Genomic DNA, 21,159 nt, shown 5'->3' with positions numbered 1-21,159 from the left:
CCTTTTCTCATGCTGTTTTCAAAAACCCTCATGGCCAGGTGACTCACTGGTAGGCTACAGACAACATATGGTCTGAACTGGTTGGTACCCATTCCCTACTGGGCATTCAATATTTTTAATGTGCACTCGATTTGCACGTGACTTTTTTATTTACTGTCCTGATCACTTCACGTAAATTAACACAGTATTTTATGTAATTCATCTTAATGTTTATTCTTCCTGACCGATTTTAAGTTTATTACATTTAGTTTTAGAGGAATGGAAAGTTACCCAGCAATACAGAGATAAAGATTTGTATGCCAAGTATGTGTTACCAGGATGTAAAAAAAAGCTAGGATACTAAGTGGTATATGCCAGACTTCTACCAGTTGGCCAAATCTACCAGTTGCCTATTTCTATAAAGTTGTATTGGAACTTTATAAAAATTCCACTTTGTGTGGCCTTGCGCCATGTCCACAGCTTACGTACTGCCTATAGCTACTGTCACACAGCAGCAGCAGAGTTGAGGTATTTTGACAGAGACTCGATGGCCCAAAAAGTCTGAAATATTTACTATCAGGTCTTACAGGAAAAATTGATCCCTGCTATAGACGTCTTTCCATTAATGAAGTCTTCATTCACTCTTCTGTCCAAAGGTTGAATACTCTGAAGGTTAGCACAGGAAATGTATGTAATCTGCCCAAGGTCACCCAGATAGATAGGGTAGAGCCGGGATTTGAATTCAGATGCTCTGATTTCAGAATCCATTTTTTAAAATCACAATACTATACTCCCTTTTCTGTATTGATTTCATTTGTAAATTTATCTTAAAACAAAGACTATATCTCTTTAGGAAATTCCAAAACAACGTGACATAAACGAGTGAAGTATTTTGATGCCGTCACCATATTCCCAACCAAATACTGCCATTACTTTATTACCTATCTTTAGATTTCCTCCAAGATAGAATAATAGGTCACGCTAAGACAGAATGACCTTGACCTTTTCAGAGTGGTGACATTTTTGTTCTACGTAAGGAGAAGTTGGGGCTTGGGGTGAGAATGTGTTACTGAAGATGCATTCAGAAAGCTATACTTTCTGTCTCCCAAGACAGTGCTTGAAAGGGTTAAGAAAACATGTCCATGTTTATAAGGCTGTAACTGAATTACATGGAAAGAATGGGAAATCACAAACATTAGGGTAAAAAAAATCTCACATTTTGAGAGGAGCATATCATCTTTCTGAAGCCCCTGTTACTCTGCTAGAAATGCTTTGTGTATCCATATCCTTTCAGCAGCACCTCTTTCACAGCTCCTTACACCTTCATTTTCCGTATTTTTGTAATAGTTTTATCTATTATGTTAAATTTATATTAGCTTTAAATGTGTCCTTTTAAAAGACACTAGACTAAAAGCTCTATGAAGTCAGTAACCAAGTCTCTGGCCCAAGAGACTCTTCAGAAAGTCTTTGTTGAATCAAATTGAATTGCATTGTATTTGCTGCATTTGTTTCCAGAAGAACGTGCCATAACTTTACAATGGGAAATAAGTTATGATGAAATTTCAACAGTGCCAGTTTCTGAAGCAGAACCACAATTTTGCACCAAAGAATGTGCTCATTCTCGAAAACAGAATTTTAAAAGAAGCTGTGACAGGGCAGCATGAACGGTAAACCACGGAAGCAGAAGCAATGAATGTGTTTAATGGAGACTCACCTCCCTCCCACTGTGGGGAGTGGTAAAGTGGCTCTCCAGTGAGATGAAAACAGCGAATGGGGGACCTTCATCTATATATTAAGTCTCCAAGTTACTTTATTTCTATTAGGCTTATGATTTAAACCAGAAAAGCTGTTAGCAAATCTTTTGTTTTGGGGGCTTTCGTAATCCCTAGAATCAACCTCGTTTTCCACATCAATTCCCCTGTGTAAATAGCTACCAACGTAACTACACCTCACTGGGGAAGAAAATCAGGTTGTAATGTAATTTACATAAGGCTTGCAAGTGTATTCAACTTAGCTGTCAGCGGCTGTATAGTAATGTGTTGACACCTTATCGTTATTTTATTCAATTATTTTAACGCCAGGAGCTATATAGGGTGAGGTAATAATGTTCTCCTTTTCCATCTTCCATTCCTTTTTGTGGCTGACTGAAGGGTTTCTTACCTTTGCCACAGGCAAGAAAAAGTAAAAGGTATCGGGTACCTTTTTTTTTTCCCTTGAGAATTTTGTCCATTTACTTTCATGTTAGTATTTTTGTTTCTCTCACTCAGTCTTGAAACATTAAAAATATTTACCTTATCTGTATGGGAATTTGAAAGTTACTTGCCTTTGCTACTGTAAAAGGAACATTTTCCACTTGTACCAACCAGCCAAACTGGCTCTTGTGTTCCATCCCTGGTTCTCACCGGTGGAGGCTGAGAAAGGACCAGGAACTTTGAGAGCCCTCCCCCTCCCTCACGTGACAGACTGTTGTTGGACCCAGGTGAAGACTCCTTTCTGACTGAAAGTCAGTGAGGCCTTTAACCAGCTGTGCGCAGACCAGAGTCCTGGATTCCACTGCCTAGTTAGCATAACCACCTTGAACTTCCCTTCTGGCTCCTAAAGCCCCTCATTTTCCCCCCTTCAGCAAACTCTTCTGTCCCTTTCTTCACTGGCCCAGGCAACAACGTACAGCCTTTTTTTTGAAGTATAGTTGATTTACAATGTTGTGTTTAATTTCTCCTGTACGGCAAAGTGACTCAGGTATACAAATATATATTGTTTTCCATATTCTTTTCCATTATGGTTTATCACAGGATATTGAATGTAGTTCCCTGTGCTATACAGTAGGACCTTGTTGTTTTTCTGTCTCATATGTAATAGTTTGCATCTGCTAATCCCAAACTTCCAGTCCTTCCCTCCCTCACCCCGCCCCGCCCTTGACAACCACAGGTCTGTTCTCTATATATGAAGATACAGCTTTCTTTAGTTGTTATTTTGCTTGCTCTGGTGGTCTCTGTTTGCTCCTTCCACACTGTTTAACTGAATCCATGATCTTGGGCAAATCATTAACCTCTCTGAGTTATGGGAATCAATGGGATAGAACAGCACTCTCTTGGCAGGATTTTGCTTGGAGCGTCTGAGATATCACATAAGGAGGTACCTAAGGTAACTCCTGACAGATGATGGGCACCAGGTAAAGGCTGGTTTCCTTCTTTCACACTCTCAGAGCTAAAAATGGCATCAGGCACCCAGTAAGCTCTCTTTGGATACTCATGAAACGGTAAATGAATATTTTCATCGCTCTATAAAACAGATGTAATTGGGGCTTCCCTGGTGGCGCAGTGGTTGAGAGTCCGCCTGCCGATGCAGGGAACATGGGTTCGTGCCCCGGTCCGGGAAGATCCCACATGCTGCGGAGCGGCTGGGCCCGTGAGCCATGGCCGCTGAGCCTCCGCGTCCGGAACCTGTGCTCCGCAACGGGAGAGGCCACAACAGTGAGAGGCCCGCGTACCGCAAATAAATAAATTAATTTTTTTTAAAAAAGGCATAATTGCACGATTCTGTAGATTCTACCAGCCACAGAGCTTTCTGAAATTTTTGCCTGGGAATCTAGAATTTCACTTTATACTGAAGCAGCATTTTATTTTATTTAAACGTAACCAAATGCCTTCAGGTCAATTCGTGGTATCATTTTCTGAACCAATTGTAGATCATTGCAAGTCAGTGGAATTTAATAAGACAGAACCAGAGTTAAAGCCGCTGACTAACTCTCCCAGAATTGTGTCACCTTTAAGACATTTTAAATCATAGACCCAAAAAGAAGTGTTTTCAGTTACTTGCAATGTTAATATCTAAAAACCCTAATTCTATGCCTCCTTCCCATGATCATTGCCAAATAACACATATTCCAAACGTTAGTTAAAATAAGATTTTCCATGGCCTTCGTTTGAAAACTGGATTTCTCTGGGAAGTTAATGTTGACAAAGTAAGGTTGACAATCGTAAGAGAATTTTCAGATCCACTGTTTCTCTAGAGAGTTTTAGGAACCAAATAAAGATTTCTTCTGGGGTTCTTTCTAATCTTCAGAAGTAAGGCCATGAACCCAGTGACCCTGAGAATGTTTTCAGTCTCTGTAATTCTCTTTAGAATTCTTATCCTACATGCTGTAATTTGTGTGTTTAAGTAAAGCATCATGGGATTATAAAGATATATAATTTAGGGTGTATAATTTCACATAGAGTGACCCCTTACCAAAAGGCTTAAAATTGGATCCTCGGGGCAGGACTCTGCCATAGAGCACAGATGGATGTGGACAGAAAAACCGTCTCTGTGATCTGAAGACACTTCTGCCCACTTCATACCACCATCAGATTTTCATATCCCGTATTTGCAATAGACAAGGGAAACCATCACAGAGAAAAGTTAAGCCACGTGTTTTAACCCAGATTCTAGTTTCCTGTAAATCAGTGGTTTTGTGCCTCTTTTTTAGATATCAGTGTATCTGAGGAACATGACACGTTTGCATCACGGAGGGGGAGGTACTCACCATGGCAAAGAGTCTCAGCAATGGGACCCGGGGTCTTTTTCCCTTCCTCCCCATTGTGAATCACTGCCATGGTGTGTCATGCGATCCAAAGCACATTTCTTGCTCTTGTGCACATCTGGCGTGAATATCATCCCTGAGACTTTTATTCAACACATTTTTAGTGAGCACTTTCTATGGGCCTGACATATTGACCACAGACATCTTTAGACTTCCTGCTCTGGTTCTTAAGATAGTAGGAAAGGGCTATCCAAAGAAAGGTAAGAATCTGTAAATGAATATGCTGATCCATGTATACACTAATAAGCGAAGCAGGCCAGGTGGACAGTCTGTCCTTGTCCAAAGGAGATAGATGCTCTCAGCTGTAACAGCTTTCTGTGTCAGAAGTTAAGCCTGGTTTTACACCACATCTTCCTATTTTCAGGTAAAATATCCCAAAGTCTGAGTGTTGACAACTTATTAGAAAATGTTTTCAACACTGTCAGCCAAACATAATGCATTTCTGCTTGTAACCTTTGGATATAGTGGGAGCTGTATAAGAAATCAAGGTGGACAAGTCCTTTCCACGTAAGAAACATCCCACTGCCTCTCGTGGCTCCAGTTATGCCAAAGAAATCACTCTGTATTCTTATATGGAGTTGTCATGATATACTGAGGATGGTCAAGGAATGTGTCACCAGGTTAAAGACAGTCCTCAAGCATAAGATTCAATTACTTAATTTCATGTAATTGAGACCTCTAATAGAGCATTTTTCACCCTCAGTGTAAAAATATTTATTAACTGTCATCATCCCTGTACTTAGAGTCTGTTTTTCCCTTTCTCCAAAAAGCTTCCGGGCTTCCCTGGTGGCGCAGTGGTTGAGAGTCTGCCTGCCGATGCAGGGGACACGGGTTCGTGCCCCGGTCCGGGAAGATCCCACATGCCGCGGAGCCGCTAGGCCCGTGAGCCATGGCCGCTGAGCCTGCACGTCCGGAGCCTGTGCTCCGCAACAGGAGAGGCCACAACAGTGAGAGGCCAGCATATCGCAAAAAAAAAAAAGCTTCCATCATTGTCAGAAGACATGCTTACTCATGGTTAAGCCCCTCTGTTAAGCTTGGTAGTTATGTAATTAAACATCACCTGGAAAACGATGCTTCTTCATATGTAAGCATTCAGAATTCTCTAAATGAAGCCCTCTTTTTATTTTGTATAACATTTTAACATTTCAAAGGCTTTCCCGTCTGTCATACCATTATGTGCCTCTGCTTTAAGATAGTCTATAAATAACTCACACGTCCTATAAAATTTTAAATGGAGCCCATGTGTGCAAGATCAAGGTGTCTTCACTCAAGTTTTGTATGGGTGCTTTGAAATACTCTACCCTCACAAAAGGAGACAGCATCCCCATGCCTTTGCTCACGCTGTTGATTCCACCAGAATGGTCCTTTCTCCCAAACCCACGTGTCATTCAAGGTTCGAACCTAACGCGCTCTTTCCCTCTCTGAGCGTTTTATACTTGGCGATGTACCAACCATACATCCCACTCTGGCTTGTCCTACTCTGTGTGCCTGCCTCCCCTCCCGTAACACCTTGTCCATCCCTCAGAGGAGGAGCTTTTCCTGAGTGCCTTCACTCATTAGCTTAGTTGAAGCCCTTGGTTAAGAGTTGTTTAGGGGAGGGTTGTCAGAACAACTAGGGCGTCTCAACGAACAGAGCTCAGTGTTAGATTGACATTTGGAAGTCAGACACACCTGGTTTTGATTCTCATGTCAATTGAATACCAGCTGTGTGACCTTGGACAAGTTACTCAACCTTTCCGAGTCTGTTTCTTCATCTAAAATTATGGTAATAAAGCATTCTTCAGAAAGAAGAAAGGAGAAGTATCAGTGAGAAGACACTTACAGGAGGCTGGTATAGCTCCTGGTACATAGTGGGTTGAATGTCAGTGACTCCTTTGTTGTTTTAATCATTCTTCACATTCCTGCCCCTTCTCCCTCATCCATCCAACCTTGTAGCTGGGACTTGACTCGCCCTCCCAGATGCCTGCGCCAGGAGCTAGGCTTTAGAGTCTAATCCATTTGAACTCAGAGCCTGTCTCTGTGTCTCAGTAGATGGAGCCATCGACAGATGACTTGGGTGATCTGAGACTCAGTTTCCTCAATTCTTAAATGAGGATAATAAAACTTAACGTCACACAGTGTTGTTCAGAGCATTAAATGAGCAAACATATGTAAAGGATCTCGAGCATTGCCAGAACATGGTAAATATTCAAGCGTCGAATGAATCAAAACCACTGTAGAGATAACTGTAAACAGTTTTGAGCTGGTTTCAGACAGAGATGAAGCCTGAACTAAAAAGAGTACCAGCAAATCTGTACTTTCTGTAAATATCAACAGTGAATTAGAGAATTTCAGTTAAGCTGGGGATGTGACGTTTTATATCACCAGAATTTAGAGGTTTGAAAACTATTTGCCCAAACCTAAAATTTTGATGCATTTCCACATTACAGTTAGTGTCTTTGGACATTCCTGTCCAGCTGGCTGATGCTAAAGCCGAAAGTAGTTCTGAAGGTCCAACCAATGCCCAGAGCATCCTTCTTCCCAAGTTCTTCTCTGCCCCTCAAAGTGAACAGGCTGTATTTCCAAGACATTCCCACAGGACTGCACCAGAAGAGAATCCACACTCCCTGGCTTCTTACCTCTGGGCCAGAGGTTGGAAAACTTTTTCTTTAAAGGGCTAGATAGCAAGGCTTTGGGGGCCACATATAGTCTCCGTAGAATATTCTTTGTCTTCTTTATTGTTACCGCTGTTTTAAATAATCCTTTAAAAATGTAAAAGCCATTCTTCAAGAAAAACAGGCCACAGATCAGACTGGACCCACCAACAATAGTTTGCAGACTCTAGACCAGCGGTCCCCAACCTTTTTGGCACCAGGGACCGGTTTTGCGGAAGACAATTTTTCCACGGACCGGAGTGGGGTGGGGTGATGGCTTGGGGATGATTCAAGCGCATTACCTTTATCATGCACTTTATTTCTATTATTATTACATTGTAATATATAACGAAATGATTATACAACTCACTATAATGCTGACAGGAGGCGGAGCTCAGGTGGTAATGAGAGCGATGGGGAGCGGCTGTAAATACAGATGAAGCTTCACCCTCTCACCCGCCGCCCACCTCCTACTGTGGGGCCTGGTCTGTGCCCTGGGGGTTGGGGACCCCTGCTCTAGACCACTGAAGGGAGGGAGGAGTGAAGTGGTTTTGAAACCTTGATGAACTAATGCCTTCCTCTAAGTAAAGGAAAATACACTTGCAACAGTTTTTTTTAATATGAAAGCAATATAACGTTGTAGGGGAGGAAAAAGTTTTCTCGACCCTCCTCAGGTCCCTGGCTGAGTCTGAAAATTAAACCAACAAAGACAGATTAACAAAGAGAAGAGCACACACATTTGATCGAACTTTTACCTGTACATGGGGACCTTCACAAGAGAATGAAGACCTGAAGAAGTGACCAGAGCAAGAAGAGCTTATACCCTTTAGGCAAAGAAACAGTAAATTTGTAAAGAATTGACAAGACAAAGGGTTTGGGCTAAGAGTAGTAAATGGTGAAGTAACTAGGAAGTTAAGGGTTATTTTAAGAAGGTTTGCCGTAAAAGAAGAAAAAGAAATAATGCCATTTGCAGCAACATGGATGGACCTAGACATCGCCATATTGAGTGAAGTAAGTCAGACAGAGAAAGACAAATATATATCATTTATACGTGGAATCTAAAAAAGGTACAAATGAACTTATCTACAAAACAGAAATAGAGTTACAGATGTAGAAAACAAACTTATGGCTATCAGGGGTAAGGGAGGGAGGGATAAATTGGGAGATTGGGATTGACATATACACACTACTGTATATAATAAAATAGGTAACTAATAAGGACCTACTGTATAGAACAAGGAACTCTACTCAATACTCTGTAATGGCCTATATGGGAAAAGAATCTAGAAAAGAGTGGATATATGTATATGTATAACTGATCCACTTGGAAACTAACACAACATTGTAAATCAACTATACTCCAATAAAAATTTTTTTAAAAAAACAACATTTCATTATAGTAATAAAATACACCCAAATATGACCGCTGCATTGCAGAATTACAGATGAGATCGCTTTCTTTATAGCTTTTTTATTTTCTGAGTTTTATATCATAAACACGTGATTCTTTTATCATTAAAGAAAGGTTTGTTTGTGCAGAGTTCTAGGTCCCAAATCCTAGTCTCTGATGATGAAGAGGACTTTCCTCCTCCTGGTCCAGGAGGGGGCTTTTCACATGGGAACGTTACGACCTGTTTCAGGGAAGAAGGGTGAGGTGGGAAGAGTCAGAGGGACGTTCCTGCTTCTGCCGTTTTTAAAAAGAGTGCTTGAGCCTCAGATATTTAATACGCCACGATGCCATAGTTTGGGGTAGCTGTCCTGAGCCCCATCAACATTAAGCTAGTACTTTTACTTCTATGGTACAACTATATTTTCTAGTCGGTTTTTTAGTCACTTTGTAGTGGGACCTCATCTCACTGCTGTTTCCCATTGGAAACTGATGAGGAACATAGGAAAGCAGATGGCGCACAGACTGTCGAAATGAAAAACACAGAAGAAAGAGCTGCGTGAAAGAAATATTTAATCATAACATGAAAAGCTCCTAGTGGCAACTTTTCCATTATGTTAAATTTCATTCATTTCTGTGCATTCTGGGTATGAGTTTAAAAACAGAGGTTGTAACTTTCCATCTTAATGCCCGTCTCCCATGGGGTGTTGGTTTTGTCTCTTGCAGGACTATGATTTGAGCCAGCTCCAGCAGCCTGATACCGTGGAGCCAGATGCCATCAAGCCGGTCGGAATCCGACGGTTGGATGAGAGACCCATCCATGCTGAGCCCCAGTACCCGGTTCGATCTGCAGCCCCGCACCCTGGGGACATCGGTGACTTTATTAATGAGGTGCAAAAAGAGACTCACTTTTTTTTATAAGGGTGTTCATTTTATGCTAACAGTTAGTACTATGGAGACCACAACTTGCTGGGAATACAGCTATGTAGTTCATTAAAACACAGTTCTTTTTCCTAACTTTATGCAAAAGGAAATGTGGCTTCAGTAACAGAGAACAGATGAGATGGCTTTGGTCAGCCCAAAAGAGACGGATCAACTAATATTCTGCATTTGTAAATGACATCCGTATATATTATCAGTATTAGTCACACTCTCTCCGAAAGAATTTTTTCCCTAGATTACAAGTAATAAATAGGCTAACGATATTATAGTGAATTCTAATTTCATTCATTAGCACCGATACATGTAATAAGAGTTCACTTTCATTTTCCTCACACTGTACCCTTTGAATGCCACAAATGGTGAGAATTCAGTGCCTACCCAACAACGAGAGGTCCATCATATGAGATTAACAGGAAGAGCAGCTAAATTAAATATTATGTAAGTGATTTAAATACTTGTCTAGTTGAGGAGTTTTAAGAGCTTCTGCAAGAGGCAGCTAATTCTCTGTTGAATATAACAGATATGATTTCCACTGTCAAAATTATTATGGCATTCTCTTATTTCATTACTGACCTAGAGTTCTCCTACACTTAATCCTTAAGTTTTGAAAGTCAGATGATTTATAATGCTTCTTTTGATCATGTCTACAGTTTTACTGCAATTCTTTTTTTTTTTTTTGGCGGTACGCGGGCCTCTCGCTATTGTGGCCTCTCCCGTTGCGGAGCACAGGCTCCGGACGCACAGGCTTAGCGGCCATGGCTCACGGGCCCAGCCGCTCCGCGGCATGTGGGATCTTCCCGGACCGGGGCATGAACCCGTGTCCCCGGCATCGGCAGGTGGACTCTCAACCACTGCGCCACCAGGGAAGCCCTGCAATTCTTCTTTCGAATTTTTATTGTTAGTATAAGAAAATGATACATATTGATATTGATCGCGAATATATGGCAGGGCCCGTGTTCTCTGGCCAGATCCTCCCACTCAGAATCTCCAGGATTAGAATTGGTCTCAGTGCCTTACAAAGTGGAAAGCATCTGTTGTATATATTGCCTTCAGTCTCGTGCAGATAAGACTCATTTCCTGAGCTTCCTTGAAATATTTGTATATTACATCTACATAATCAATCTACCTTAGATTTTTAGATGCTCTTATAGTTTGTAGGAAAAGTTTTGAAACAAAATTAACTTATCTGTCTTTACAATATTCATTACTATCTATTCCTAAAATACATGCTACTTTTTGAACTTATCTGTTCACTTCTGTTAAATTGGTAATAGGTTAATTTATAGTACACACGATTTAAAAGCTGATAGAAGGCGAAAACAGGATGCTGGTAACTCCTTTATGTACAAAAATATGCCCCGATTTTTCCAGATTACTTATATACATATAGGCCTGGTTAGGGGAATTAGCAGGAATATATATGATATAAATATAATATATATATATAAAACATATATATTATATAAAATATAATATATATTATAAAATTAATATATTATATAAAATATATATAACTAGATATTTTTGAATATATAAGAGTGCCTGATGATTTTACTTCTAATTTAGCTTTCGTCATTACAAGAAATTATTTATTCCTATGGTTGTCAGGTTTCAAGATATAGTGAACCTTTGACTGTAGGTGTAGGCACTGGATTTTTTTCAAGCAAGATTTCTGGCTTTGGTGTAATTCAGCAAATACTTACCTGAATGTTTCTGCCAGTCCCTGAAGTGTCACTGTTCTGTGGGCTTCCATCCCATCCAGGACACTCTGCTTTTCTCGTGATAAAATTCAAGCACTAAGGGTCATTTCTAAGGCTGTCTGTAATCTGATTCCTGCCCTCTCTTCCCTCCACATTCCCTTTCTGTGCTGCAGCCCCCTGGACTATTTGTAGTTCCTCAAAAGCATCACAGGTTTAACTATAACTTCTGCAAAGCCCTTCCTTCTTGACCTTCCGTGAGACACTCATTTAGCCTTCAGATTCAACTCAAGCGCCCCTTCTCTGTGAAGCCCCTTTGATACCCCTGGGAAGGTTACAAGACTCTCCCTCACCATGGGGTGTCACTGTTAGTATTTATTTCTTCCTTATGAGTGCGTCCATACTCTCTGAAATGGGGGCTATTTCCCGTTCTTCTTTGTGTAACCTAAACATCTACTGTGTTGCGTAACTCTTAGATTCTGTTGTTTCAAGGAATTCAAGGACTGTGGTGGGTGTGTAGGGCATGCAGCCATGAGCATCACCCATGTGCATTTGGCTGGGATTCACTGGGGCCCATGTCTGGAGGCTTTCACTCTCACTGGTGCCGATTACATTCAGGAAGGGAGGATATTGGCTGTTCCAAGTTGCGTGTTTTGTGTACCTTGTGTTTGTGTCTGGTGCGTTCACTCATTTTTTTTTTTTTTTTAACATGACTGGATTTTCTTCAGTAGAGAGAGGAGAGTATCTAGTTAGTAAGGTTCAGTTACCCAACCCTTCTAATGCCACAGTAGGAAAACGTACACAGTAGGAATTTCTATTTGGAATCACCTTTTCCTAAAACAGCGCCCAGGTACACAGTCTATAAAGTGGCTGGAGGTCGTAGCGAACATGTGTGAATACGTATATGAAGAAGTTTGTTCTGAACAACTGACTTGCAGATTAACTTCCAGAATACAACCCATTCATACTTTGAAAATTGTCTACATTTGTTAGAAATGGCTCATTTGGAAATCATCTTGAGCTTGGTTAAGGATTATTCATTTACCAGATAACTACCGAATATCTATGGTGTGTACATCCTGTGCCAGTGATGTGTAGATGAGACATTAGACAGAGATTCTCTCTGTGAGAGTTCCCTGCGCTGCTGCTAGCGTGATCTCTGTACCAGGCAAACGTTCCAGTATCTGAACTCTTACTTTGCCAGGCAGAGGACACCCATTAGATCTGGTTCTTATTAGGTGGTCCAGCTTCATCTCAGGCCCTTCCCCTACCTGCATCCTACAGGCCAGCAACAGAGTCCTCTACCTGTAATTTCTTCTCAGCTTGTGATTCCATGCCAGCACCAGTTCCCACAGTGTTTTTCCTGCCTGGAGTGTCCTTTGCCCTTTTTCTAGATATTAGTCAAGTTTTTACCAGACCAAGAAGGGTCAGGGACACAGAGTATGGGTGGGCACCATCCTGCAACATCCCAATGTACCTAGAACTCGCCTCCCTCCATGACTCCTATCCCAAGCATCCCTTCTGCCTCCCCTCAGGGCCCTCCTGTGGTCCAGTGGAAGAGGTGTATCCCTGGGGAATCATTGTGGGGCACACTGGTTCGGTGAGTACATGAATGGACAAAAGGATCACATTTGGAAATTATTCCCCAAATGGCTACTGAATCCTTGAAATTGAATGTGATTGTAAGGCAGAGGAATATGGAGTAGAAAGGGGAACCCAAAATCTATACCTAGAAATGCCCTACTTTTGGACACAGGAAAAAGAAAGTCTAAGGCGTTTAAGGTGTCACAGAAAACAACTAAAAAAGAGGGTCGAGGGATGTGATGGTCAGGTCTGTGGAAAAGTCCAAAGAGCTCAAACTGTTCAAAGGCCTAAATCAGAGATTACAGTCAGACCCACTGTGTAGATTCTTCCACCTAAGACACGCATTAAGACCTGTACAGTATCTTTCTATAATTGGACAGATAAAAATAAATACAGGTAAAGTTTTAAAAGTGGTTGAAGTCACCTAGAAAGAACTCAAGCACATTTTATAAATACACTTAAAATAAAAACAGATTTCTTTATCCCCAGGTTTTATTTGGTTTAGCATAGTACCGAATGTTCCAAAGGAAGAAAAATATAGTGGTGATTATAATTGGAGTGTGTTTACAGGTGTAAGGAATAGGTAAACACATGAGAAATTTTTCTAGTTTGTTTATTTAAATAATAAATATCAAAAATGATAGCGTTCCCAGATGGTAGGTAGGGTAAAACAAATCACACATTTTTGAATTTTAAACACAGAATTTCATTCTATTTTGAGATTTTTAAACAAGACCTTCAGATGGTGAAAAGTTGAAACAGTGTCATTTAATCTCAGCCCGACAGTAGATATTAGCATACCTCCAGTAACGATACTAATTCTGTATATTTCTTTATCTCAGGAATCTAAAAACCAAGGACATATTTCTATTAAAGGACTGACTTTTGATTAATATTATTAAAAAACTTATGGAAGGTGCTCCTGGAATACTTTGTTTAAAACTCCTGAAGTTTAAAATTGTTGCCTTTTTTCTCCTATTAATTAAATTTAACATGTTCTTTTAAAAATATCTTTGTCTTCTCCTACAAGAGTTAGGCGTTTTAGTTCAAATCCAGGTGCCTCATTTAACAGCTCTGTTACCTTGTACAAGGTCAAGGTCCTTGGACGTAACCACTTGGATTTCTAGTTTTCTTATTCATAAAATGGGGATGATAATAGACACTTCTATTAAGATTGCAGTGAGGAATGAATAATCAGGTCGATGTAAGGTGCTTGGTGTAGTGACTGTTGCATAGTAAAATCTCTTAATTATCATTAGTATTGTATTATCATTACAAGTTACTATTCAGGAGTAAAAACTTTCTACTGCCCTGTAACTGTAAATAAAACAGATAGAAACCTCTCCTTTTCAAAAAAAAAAAAAAATGCTTTCAGTAAAATGAATTTCCCAGAAGGAGACATAGTAATGTTGGCGTTGATAAGTCACAAAATTCCACTGTCATGTGATCATGGTATACTTTTATGTCGGCAGATATTTTAAACCTAAATCCTAGCTTCTTCTGAAAGGTATAGATATAAACATGAACGAGGTGCTGAGGAGAAAAAATTAAGCCCCGGACAACAGTACAAAGCTACCATCTAGAATACTTACTGGATGTCAAGCAGTGTTTTGGACAGCGGATATGAAATGAATACACCACCACCTCAGCAGAAAGGGATGTCACAATCTAGTGTAACCAAAACATGGCAATGAAAGTAAAGAGGACCAGAGAGACCACAGGAATTACTCTCGGTCATGGTTAGGGGAAAACTTCCAGGCAGCAGAAGTGACTTTTTTTTTTTTTTTTTCCGTATGTGGGCCTCTCACTACTGTGGCCTCTCCCGTTGCGGAGCACAGGCTCTGGACGCGCAGGCTCAGCGCCCATAGCTCACGGGCCCAGCCGCTCCGTGGCATGTGGGATCTTCCCGGACCGGGGCATGAACCCGTGTCCCCTGCATCGGCAGGCGGACCCTCAACCACTGCATCACCAGGGAATCCCAGAAGTGACATTTTTAACAGTGGATGGATGGATGGATGGATGGAAATTAAATGAAAAAATATGAGATGGGACATTTTAAACAAAAGGAATCACATTTCAGCTAGCAGGAAATGAATGCATAAATAACATGGAGGTACACTAAGAACATGACTTTTTTAGGTTTGGGGAGATTTTGGTGAATAATTCAGTTATGGTTGCTGGAATTGAGAAGAGTTGCAACAGAAGAGGTGGGTGAACAGATTAGGTTCACTGAATGCTCCTCAGAGGGTTTTGACATCATCCTATAGCTTACTCTAACATCAGGCATCAGGCATTTGAGTAACACCTAGTTTTTTCCATGTCTGCAGACTTCATCTATGATGTACTTAATTAAACTTTTAATCAATTGTAACTTTTTTTTTAAATAAAAATAATTGTTTTAAAGTGCCTGTGCACCAATTAAAAATCATCTTGCACACACCTAGGGGGACTCCTCCCTTATTTTGGGAACACTGCTGTAGGGTATAGCAATCAGAAAGTTTTACTTGGCGTGGGGAGGATGTGACATCAAATAATCAAATAACGTCTGAGAAAGGAACCAATAGTTGTTTCTAAGTAAGAAACAGGAATAGGGAATTCCCTGGCAGTCCAGTGATTAAGGCTCTGCGCTTTCACTACCAAGGGCCTGGGTTCCATCCATAGTCTGGGAACTAAGATCCCACAAGCTGCACACTGCCCCCCCCCCAAAAAAAAAAGCAGGAATAGTCCTGGGGGCAGGGAGACCAGTCAGGCCTTTGCTGTGGTCCAGGCAGGATATAATGATGACCTGAACTAAGGCGGTGGATTTGAGACAATAGAGGACTGAATGTAAGGGATCAATAGGACCTCTTTCCTCTTACATCCTTCGTGTGTTCCCTCACCCAAGAATGTGGGTTTTTTATAGTCCCTATAGAAGCATGTCTCCATCCATAAAGCATGGGATCAGAAGTCTATAAATATAAGCTCAGCAAGAATTCAGCCAGGGCCACAGCTCTTTGATTTGACAGAGGCAGTTCACTATGGAAACTAGTTCAGATTCATCCAGAGTTCAAGCTCTGCCTGTCCAGGAAAGGTGAAACAAGCGCATCCTCTTCTAGATTTAGTCAAACCCAGGTAGGGAGAGAGAAACACATGCAGTTAGCTTGTAAATTTGGCAACAGCGTGTCACACATCATGTGACGTGGTGTCCACACGTACAAATAAAGGAATCCCATAAGGGAGGACCAGAGCTCGTGTGCCCCGCTTCCCACTCCCAGATTTATCGGTACGTTCACCCTGGTTGCCGGCCTGTCACCATCAGTTTCTCAGGACTTGACTATGATCTTTTTAGAATTACCAAAATACTACCCGGAATTGATACAATGCCTCAGCCAGAACCGTCATATTTTATTCTCGGATACAAATCAGTGCTCTCCAAGTGAAGGGGACTTTTAAGTTCTTACCTTCAGCCTAGAAAGATGGCTCTTGCCTAAGAATTCTTGAAACATTCACTGGGTTTTGCTCTTTTGTAATCATGAAAATCTGAGGCAGTGTTTGATGTTCTGGCTAGCACAGTGACCTCTCAGCGGTTTTATAGCCTTAACCCCTTTTTTAAAAAAAAAAGTAAAGCATAGATTCAACTGCTATCAGAATGACCAGAAAGTCAGGGCAGGAGATTAAAAAAATTTTTAAGAAATATTTTTGAGAACCTCGGTGGTGAGTATGGAGCTGGATTATCACCAGTGTTATATTTGTTTTAAGGAAATTAATTAGGTGGCGTAGACATTTGATGAAGAGTCTTGGGCCCTTTAACACACCGGTGAAGACCAGGGAGCTTCTAGCATTTATTTTAAGTCACAGGAAGCACAGGCCATGGTTTTCATCTCCAGGGAATCCAGGCACACATGATGCCCTGCCATTGACCCTTTCAAGTTCGTCTTCACCTTTCCGTATTTCCAGTTTGGTGCTGATGCCATGATTCACATATCTTCTGTATTTCAGGATCCAGGCAGAAGGAAAACTTTCCTCTGGGGCAGGCTGTTCTCCTGGCAGAGGGGGAAAGGCGAGGGGCCTGGTGGAAGCATGTTAGACTCTTCGAGTCTCCTCCACGCAGCTGCTTCCATTCATTGGCCAACGCCAGTCGGGTAGCCAAGCCTGACAGTGGGTTAGGGAAGTCAGCTGGCTCCAGAGAGGCACTTGTGGTGCTGCGGGCGTGTGATCCACCCACAGGGAGAGGATGGTGAATCACTGAGGACAGTAACACAATCTACCACAAAAAGGAATTAGGAATTTTGAGAAATTGGGAGTTTGCAGTTCTCCGTCTTAACAGAATTGCCCTGTAGCTTATTCTGCAAATATGATCAAGAAACTCCTATCCAAAATTATTTGTGTTTTATATACTGAAGTAGTTCAAGGAAGACTTGTTTTATTTTACTTTACACAGGCATGTCTGGGTTATAAATAGTCTACCTGAGAAGAGGAACAGTGGTGTTTAATATAAGGTTAGGATTGTTGGTGAGACAGGCTTTGGGATGGGGAAGCGGTAGGGTGTACTTTTCTTTCTGGTTTTTGATTGAAGTCAAGCAGCTGCCATTTTGTTTCTAAAATGCTCTTGTCTTCACATCTATTTTTCTTTTTTTCAAATTCCAAAGCAAGAATTTTTTTCTCTAACCTTAAAAGTTAAAAAAAAAAAAAAAAAATCACTAATATTCCTTGAGCTCTAACAAGTGCCAGACACTGTGGTGAGCCCTTGGGTCCCTTTATTTTATTTGGTCTCCGTAATGATCGTATTACTGTGATTACAGTTGCAGATGAGGAAATGAAGCTGGTAGAACTTAGCCCAGGTCCCACAGCTAGTACTGTGCGTGCGGAGCCGAAGCGTCGCCCCAGAGTCTGCGCTCTTAACCGCTACGTGTGCTGACTCTGACCTCAATTTTCATGCTCTTTTCCCTCTCCCTCCTCCTTTCTACTGATAAAAAACATATATGTACTCATAAAACACATGTGGATTGGAAGGACTGATCTAAAGATGGACAGTTCATCACGTCTTGGATGAGTGAAGCCACCATAAGCCCACCGGCCTTTTTTTTTTAATAGATCTTAATTGGAGTATAATTGCTTCACAATGCTGTGTTAGTTTCTGTTGTACACCAAAGTGGAACAGCCATATGCATACATATGTCCCCATATCCCCTCCCTCGTGAGCCTCCCTCCCACCCTCCCTATCCCACCCCTCTAGGTCATAGCAAAGCACCGATCTGATCTCCCTGTGCTATGCGGCTGCTTCCCACTAGCTGTTTTACATTTGATAGTGTATATATGTCGATGCTACTCTCACTTCGTCCCAGCTTCCCCCTCCCACCCTGTGTCCTCAAGTCCATTTTCTATGTCTACATCTAAGAGTTGTGGGAAAAGAGAATGATTGTTTGGAGACTAACATTGGTATATCTTGGACTTACTAGAATGGAAGTGGGAAAAAATTAGAGAAAAAAATACTTAGTATTTTTAGTATGAAAAAAATACTTAGTATGTGGCAAAAAGACATAGTATTAAATCTTTAAAGTTTTGTAGAGCATAATTATGAACTACGATAGCTTCAGATACATGAGTTATGTATAAAGAAAGCATCTTTTGCAGGAGTTAAGTGTGTTGATAAGCATTTCATTGATTCTCATTTTTCCAGTTCTTTTTAAGAGCCATGTATATACATATTATTTTACATTGGCAGGATCCTCTTCCTCAATGTTTATACTATGTATTGATATTGGATCATGACGTTTCTAAAGCCTGTGGGAGCTAGAAGTCACTCCGTTCTTAAAAAATAATACCTGATCACAATTTATCAATTAATTTCACATTTTATGTTCTGTTGAGAACATAAATGATTTAGTGAATAACTTTCCTTGTATTGTAATCACATCTGGCCCGTCTTCTTTCTTCCTTTGACATCTTTCCAAATTTATGTCAAATAGAATGCCACTTCCTCCTTGGACACGTAGCTCTCATCGCCGGTCGAAGTTTGTTTTCAGCATTCTGATAATTTTTGTCTAGACTTCATAGTTTTGGTACTTGTTTATCATTTATGTCATACTACAATAATGTCTATTATGCTAGACTGTAAGCTTACAGAGGGCAAGGATCATATGGCACTCATTTCTATGTCTCTCTTTTTGCCTTGCCTATAATTCCTTTTAAGCCAGTTTGTCAGAATCCTCTGACTGACCCTACATAGATGAGGGTCCACATACCACATGATTTCATAGCCTTCTGTATTATTTCATGCACCTTACTCTTCCAGTAATTATTCAAAACTGGTCTTGCCCGATGTACTGTTACAGGAATGCATTACCAGACTTCATTTAAGGTCTTCCGCCTCACAGCTTCAGGCAGTTGGCCATTCATTTCTGTCACCTGTCAAACGCATTCTCCAATGAATCCTGTCCCATGGTATGTTTCGGCCTCACTGGGCTAGACCCCTTAGGGTTCTTTCTTCACAGAGGAAAAGACAACAGTTAGTTTTTGTCTAACTTTCAAACATGGTGATAACCCCAGTTTCTCTGGGTTGCAAATGCGGTGGTCTGCAGGTGGAAACTTAAAAACAAGTGTTTGATGCCACGGGACCACTAGCGTCTGCTTGTGGATTTGCTAATTGTAACCCTCTCTTCATCCTTTTCTTGTCTTCCAAACTGCAGGGCCTTAAAGCTGCTGACAACGATCCCACAGCTCCGCCATATGACTCCCTCTTAGTGTTTGACTATGAAGGCAGTGGTTCCACGGCCGGGTCCTTGAGCTCCCTGAACTCCTCCAGTAGTGGAGGCGACCAGGATTATGACTACCTGAACGACTGGGGGCCCCGCTTCAAGAAACTCGCCGACATGTACGGTGGAGGCGATGACTGAACTTCAGGGTGAACTTCGCTTTTGGACAAGTACAAACAATTTCAACTGATATTCCCAAAAAGCATTCAGAAGCTAGGCTTGAACTTTGTAGTCTACTAGCACAGTGCTTGCTGGAGGCTGTGGCAGAGGCTGTAAACCAGTTTGGGCTCAGAGGGAATATCAGTGATCCAATACTGTTTGGAAAGACACTGAGCTCAGTTACACTTGAATTTTACAGTACAGAAGCACTGGGATTTTATGTGCCTTTTTGTACCTTTTTCAGATTGGAATTAGTTTTATGTTTAAGGCTTTAATGGTACTGATTTCTGAAACGATAAGTAAAAGACAAAATATTTTGTGGTGGGAGCAGTAAGTTAAACCATGATATGCTTCGACACGCTTTTGTTACAATGCATTTGCTTTTATTAAAAATACGGAATTAAAGAGACAAAACCACTCATGGAGCAATTTTATTATCTTGGGGGATGAGACCATGAGATTGGAAAATGTACATTACTTCTAGATTTAGACTTTAGTTTTTTTTTGTTTTTTTTTTCCACTAAAATCTTAAAACTTATGCAGCTGGTTGCAAATAAAGGGAGTTTTCATATCACCAATTTGTAGCAAAATTGAATTTTTTCATAAACTAGAATGTTAGACACATTTTGGTCTTAATCCATGTACACTTTTTTATTTACTGTATTTTTTCCACTTCACTGTAAAAATGGTATGTGTACATAATGTTTTATTGGCATAGTCTATGGAGAAGTGCAGAAACTTCAGAACACGTGTATGTATTATTTGGACTGGATTCAGGTTTTTTGCATGTTTATATCTTTCGTTATGGATAAAGTATTTACAAAACAGTGACATTTGATTCAGTTGTTGAGCTGTAGTTAGAATACTCAATTTTTAATTTTTTTATTTTTTTTATTTTTTATTTTCATTTTTGTTTGGGGAGGGAGAAAAGTTCTTAGCACAAATGTTTTACATAATTTGTACCAAAAAAAAAAAAAAAAAGGAAACATAAGAAACGAAAGGGGTGGCCTGACACTGGTGGCACTACTAAAGTGTGTGTTTTTTTAAAAAAATGAAAAAAAAAAGCTTTTAAACTGGAGAGACTTCTGACAACAGCTTTGCCTCTGTATTGTGTACCAGAATATAAATGATACACCTCTGACCCCAGCGTTCTGAATAAAATGCTAATTTTGGATCTGGTGACTGGTTTGAACTTTTTCTTTTCTACTTGAGCTGCTTTGAATGTTGCAAAGATCCAGGTCCTGGAGTTGCATTGAGAACCGTAGTACAAAAGCGTGTATTAGTTCTCGCACTGTTCACCACTAAAACCCTTAGCGTGGCAGCCGTGTCCAGTGGGCAGCAGAGAGAACCACTGTGGATCTTCTCATCATAGAAGAAAAACATCGAGTGACACAAGAATAGACTACACTGAAGGTGGTATACAAATCACATCCTTAAGTTCAGTGAACTTTGTGTCATTCTT

At 40.6% G+C, this 21,159-nt stretch overlaps 1 protein-coding gene across 1 annotated transcript in view; it reads left to right on the top strand.

Moving 5' to 3' along the window:
* Nucleotides 1-20,876, top strand: part of CDH2 (cadherin 2) — a 187,280-nt gene extending 166,404 nt beyond the window's left edge. The window contains exons 16-17 of the mRNA XM_024739370.1: nt 9,308-9,472; nt 19,473-20,876. Of these exons, the coding sequence (XP_024595138.1) occupies nt 9,308-9,472; nt 19,473-19,679 (372 nt within the window). The 3' untranslated portion in view covers nt 19,680-20,876. The remainder of the gene's footprint in view (nt 1-9,307; nt 9,473-19,472) is intronic.
* The last annotated feature ends 283 nt before the right edge of the window (nt 20,877-21,159 follow it).

The sequence above is a fragment of the Neophocaena asiaeorientalis genome, unplaced genomic scaffold (assembly GCF_003031525.2).
Source record: "Neophocaena asiaeorientalis asiaeorientalis breed wild unplaced genomic scaffold, Neophocaena_asiaeorientalis_V1.1 scaffold42, whole genome shotgun sequence".
NCBI lineage: Eukaryota > Metazoa > Chordata > Mammalia > Artiodactyla > Phocoenidae > Neophocaena > Neophocaena asiaeorientalis.
This window is presented reverse-complemented; position numbering and strand designations above follow the sequence as displayed.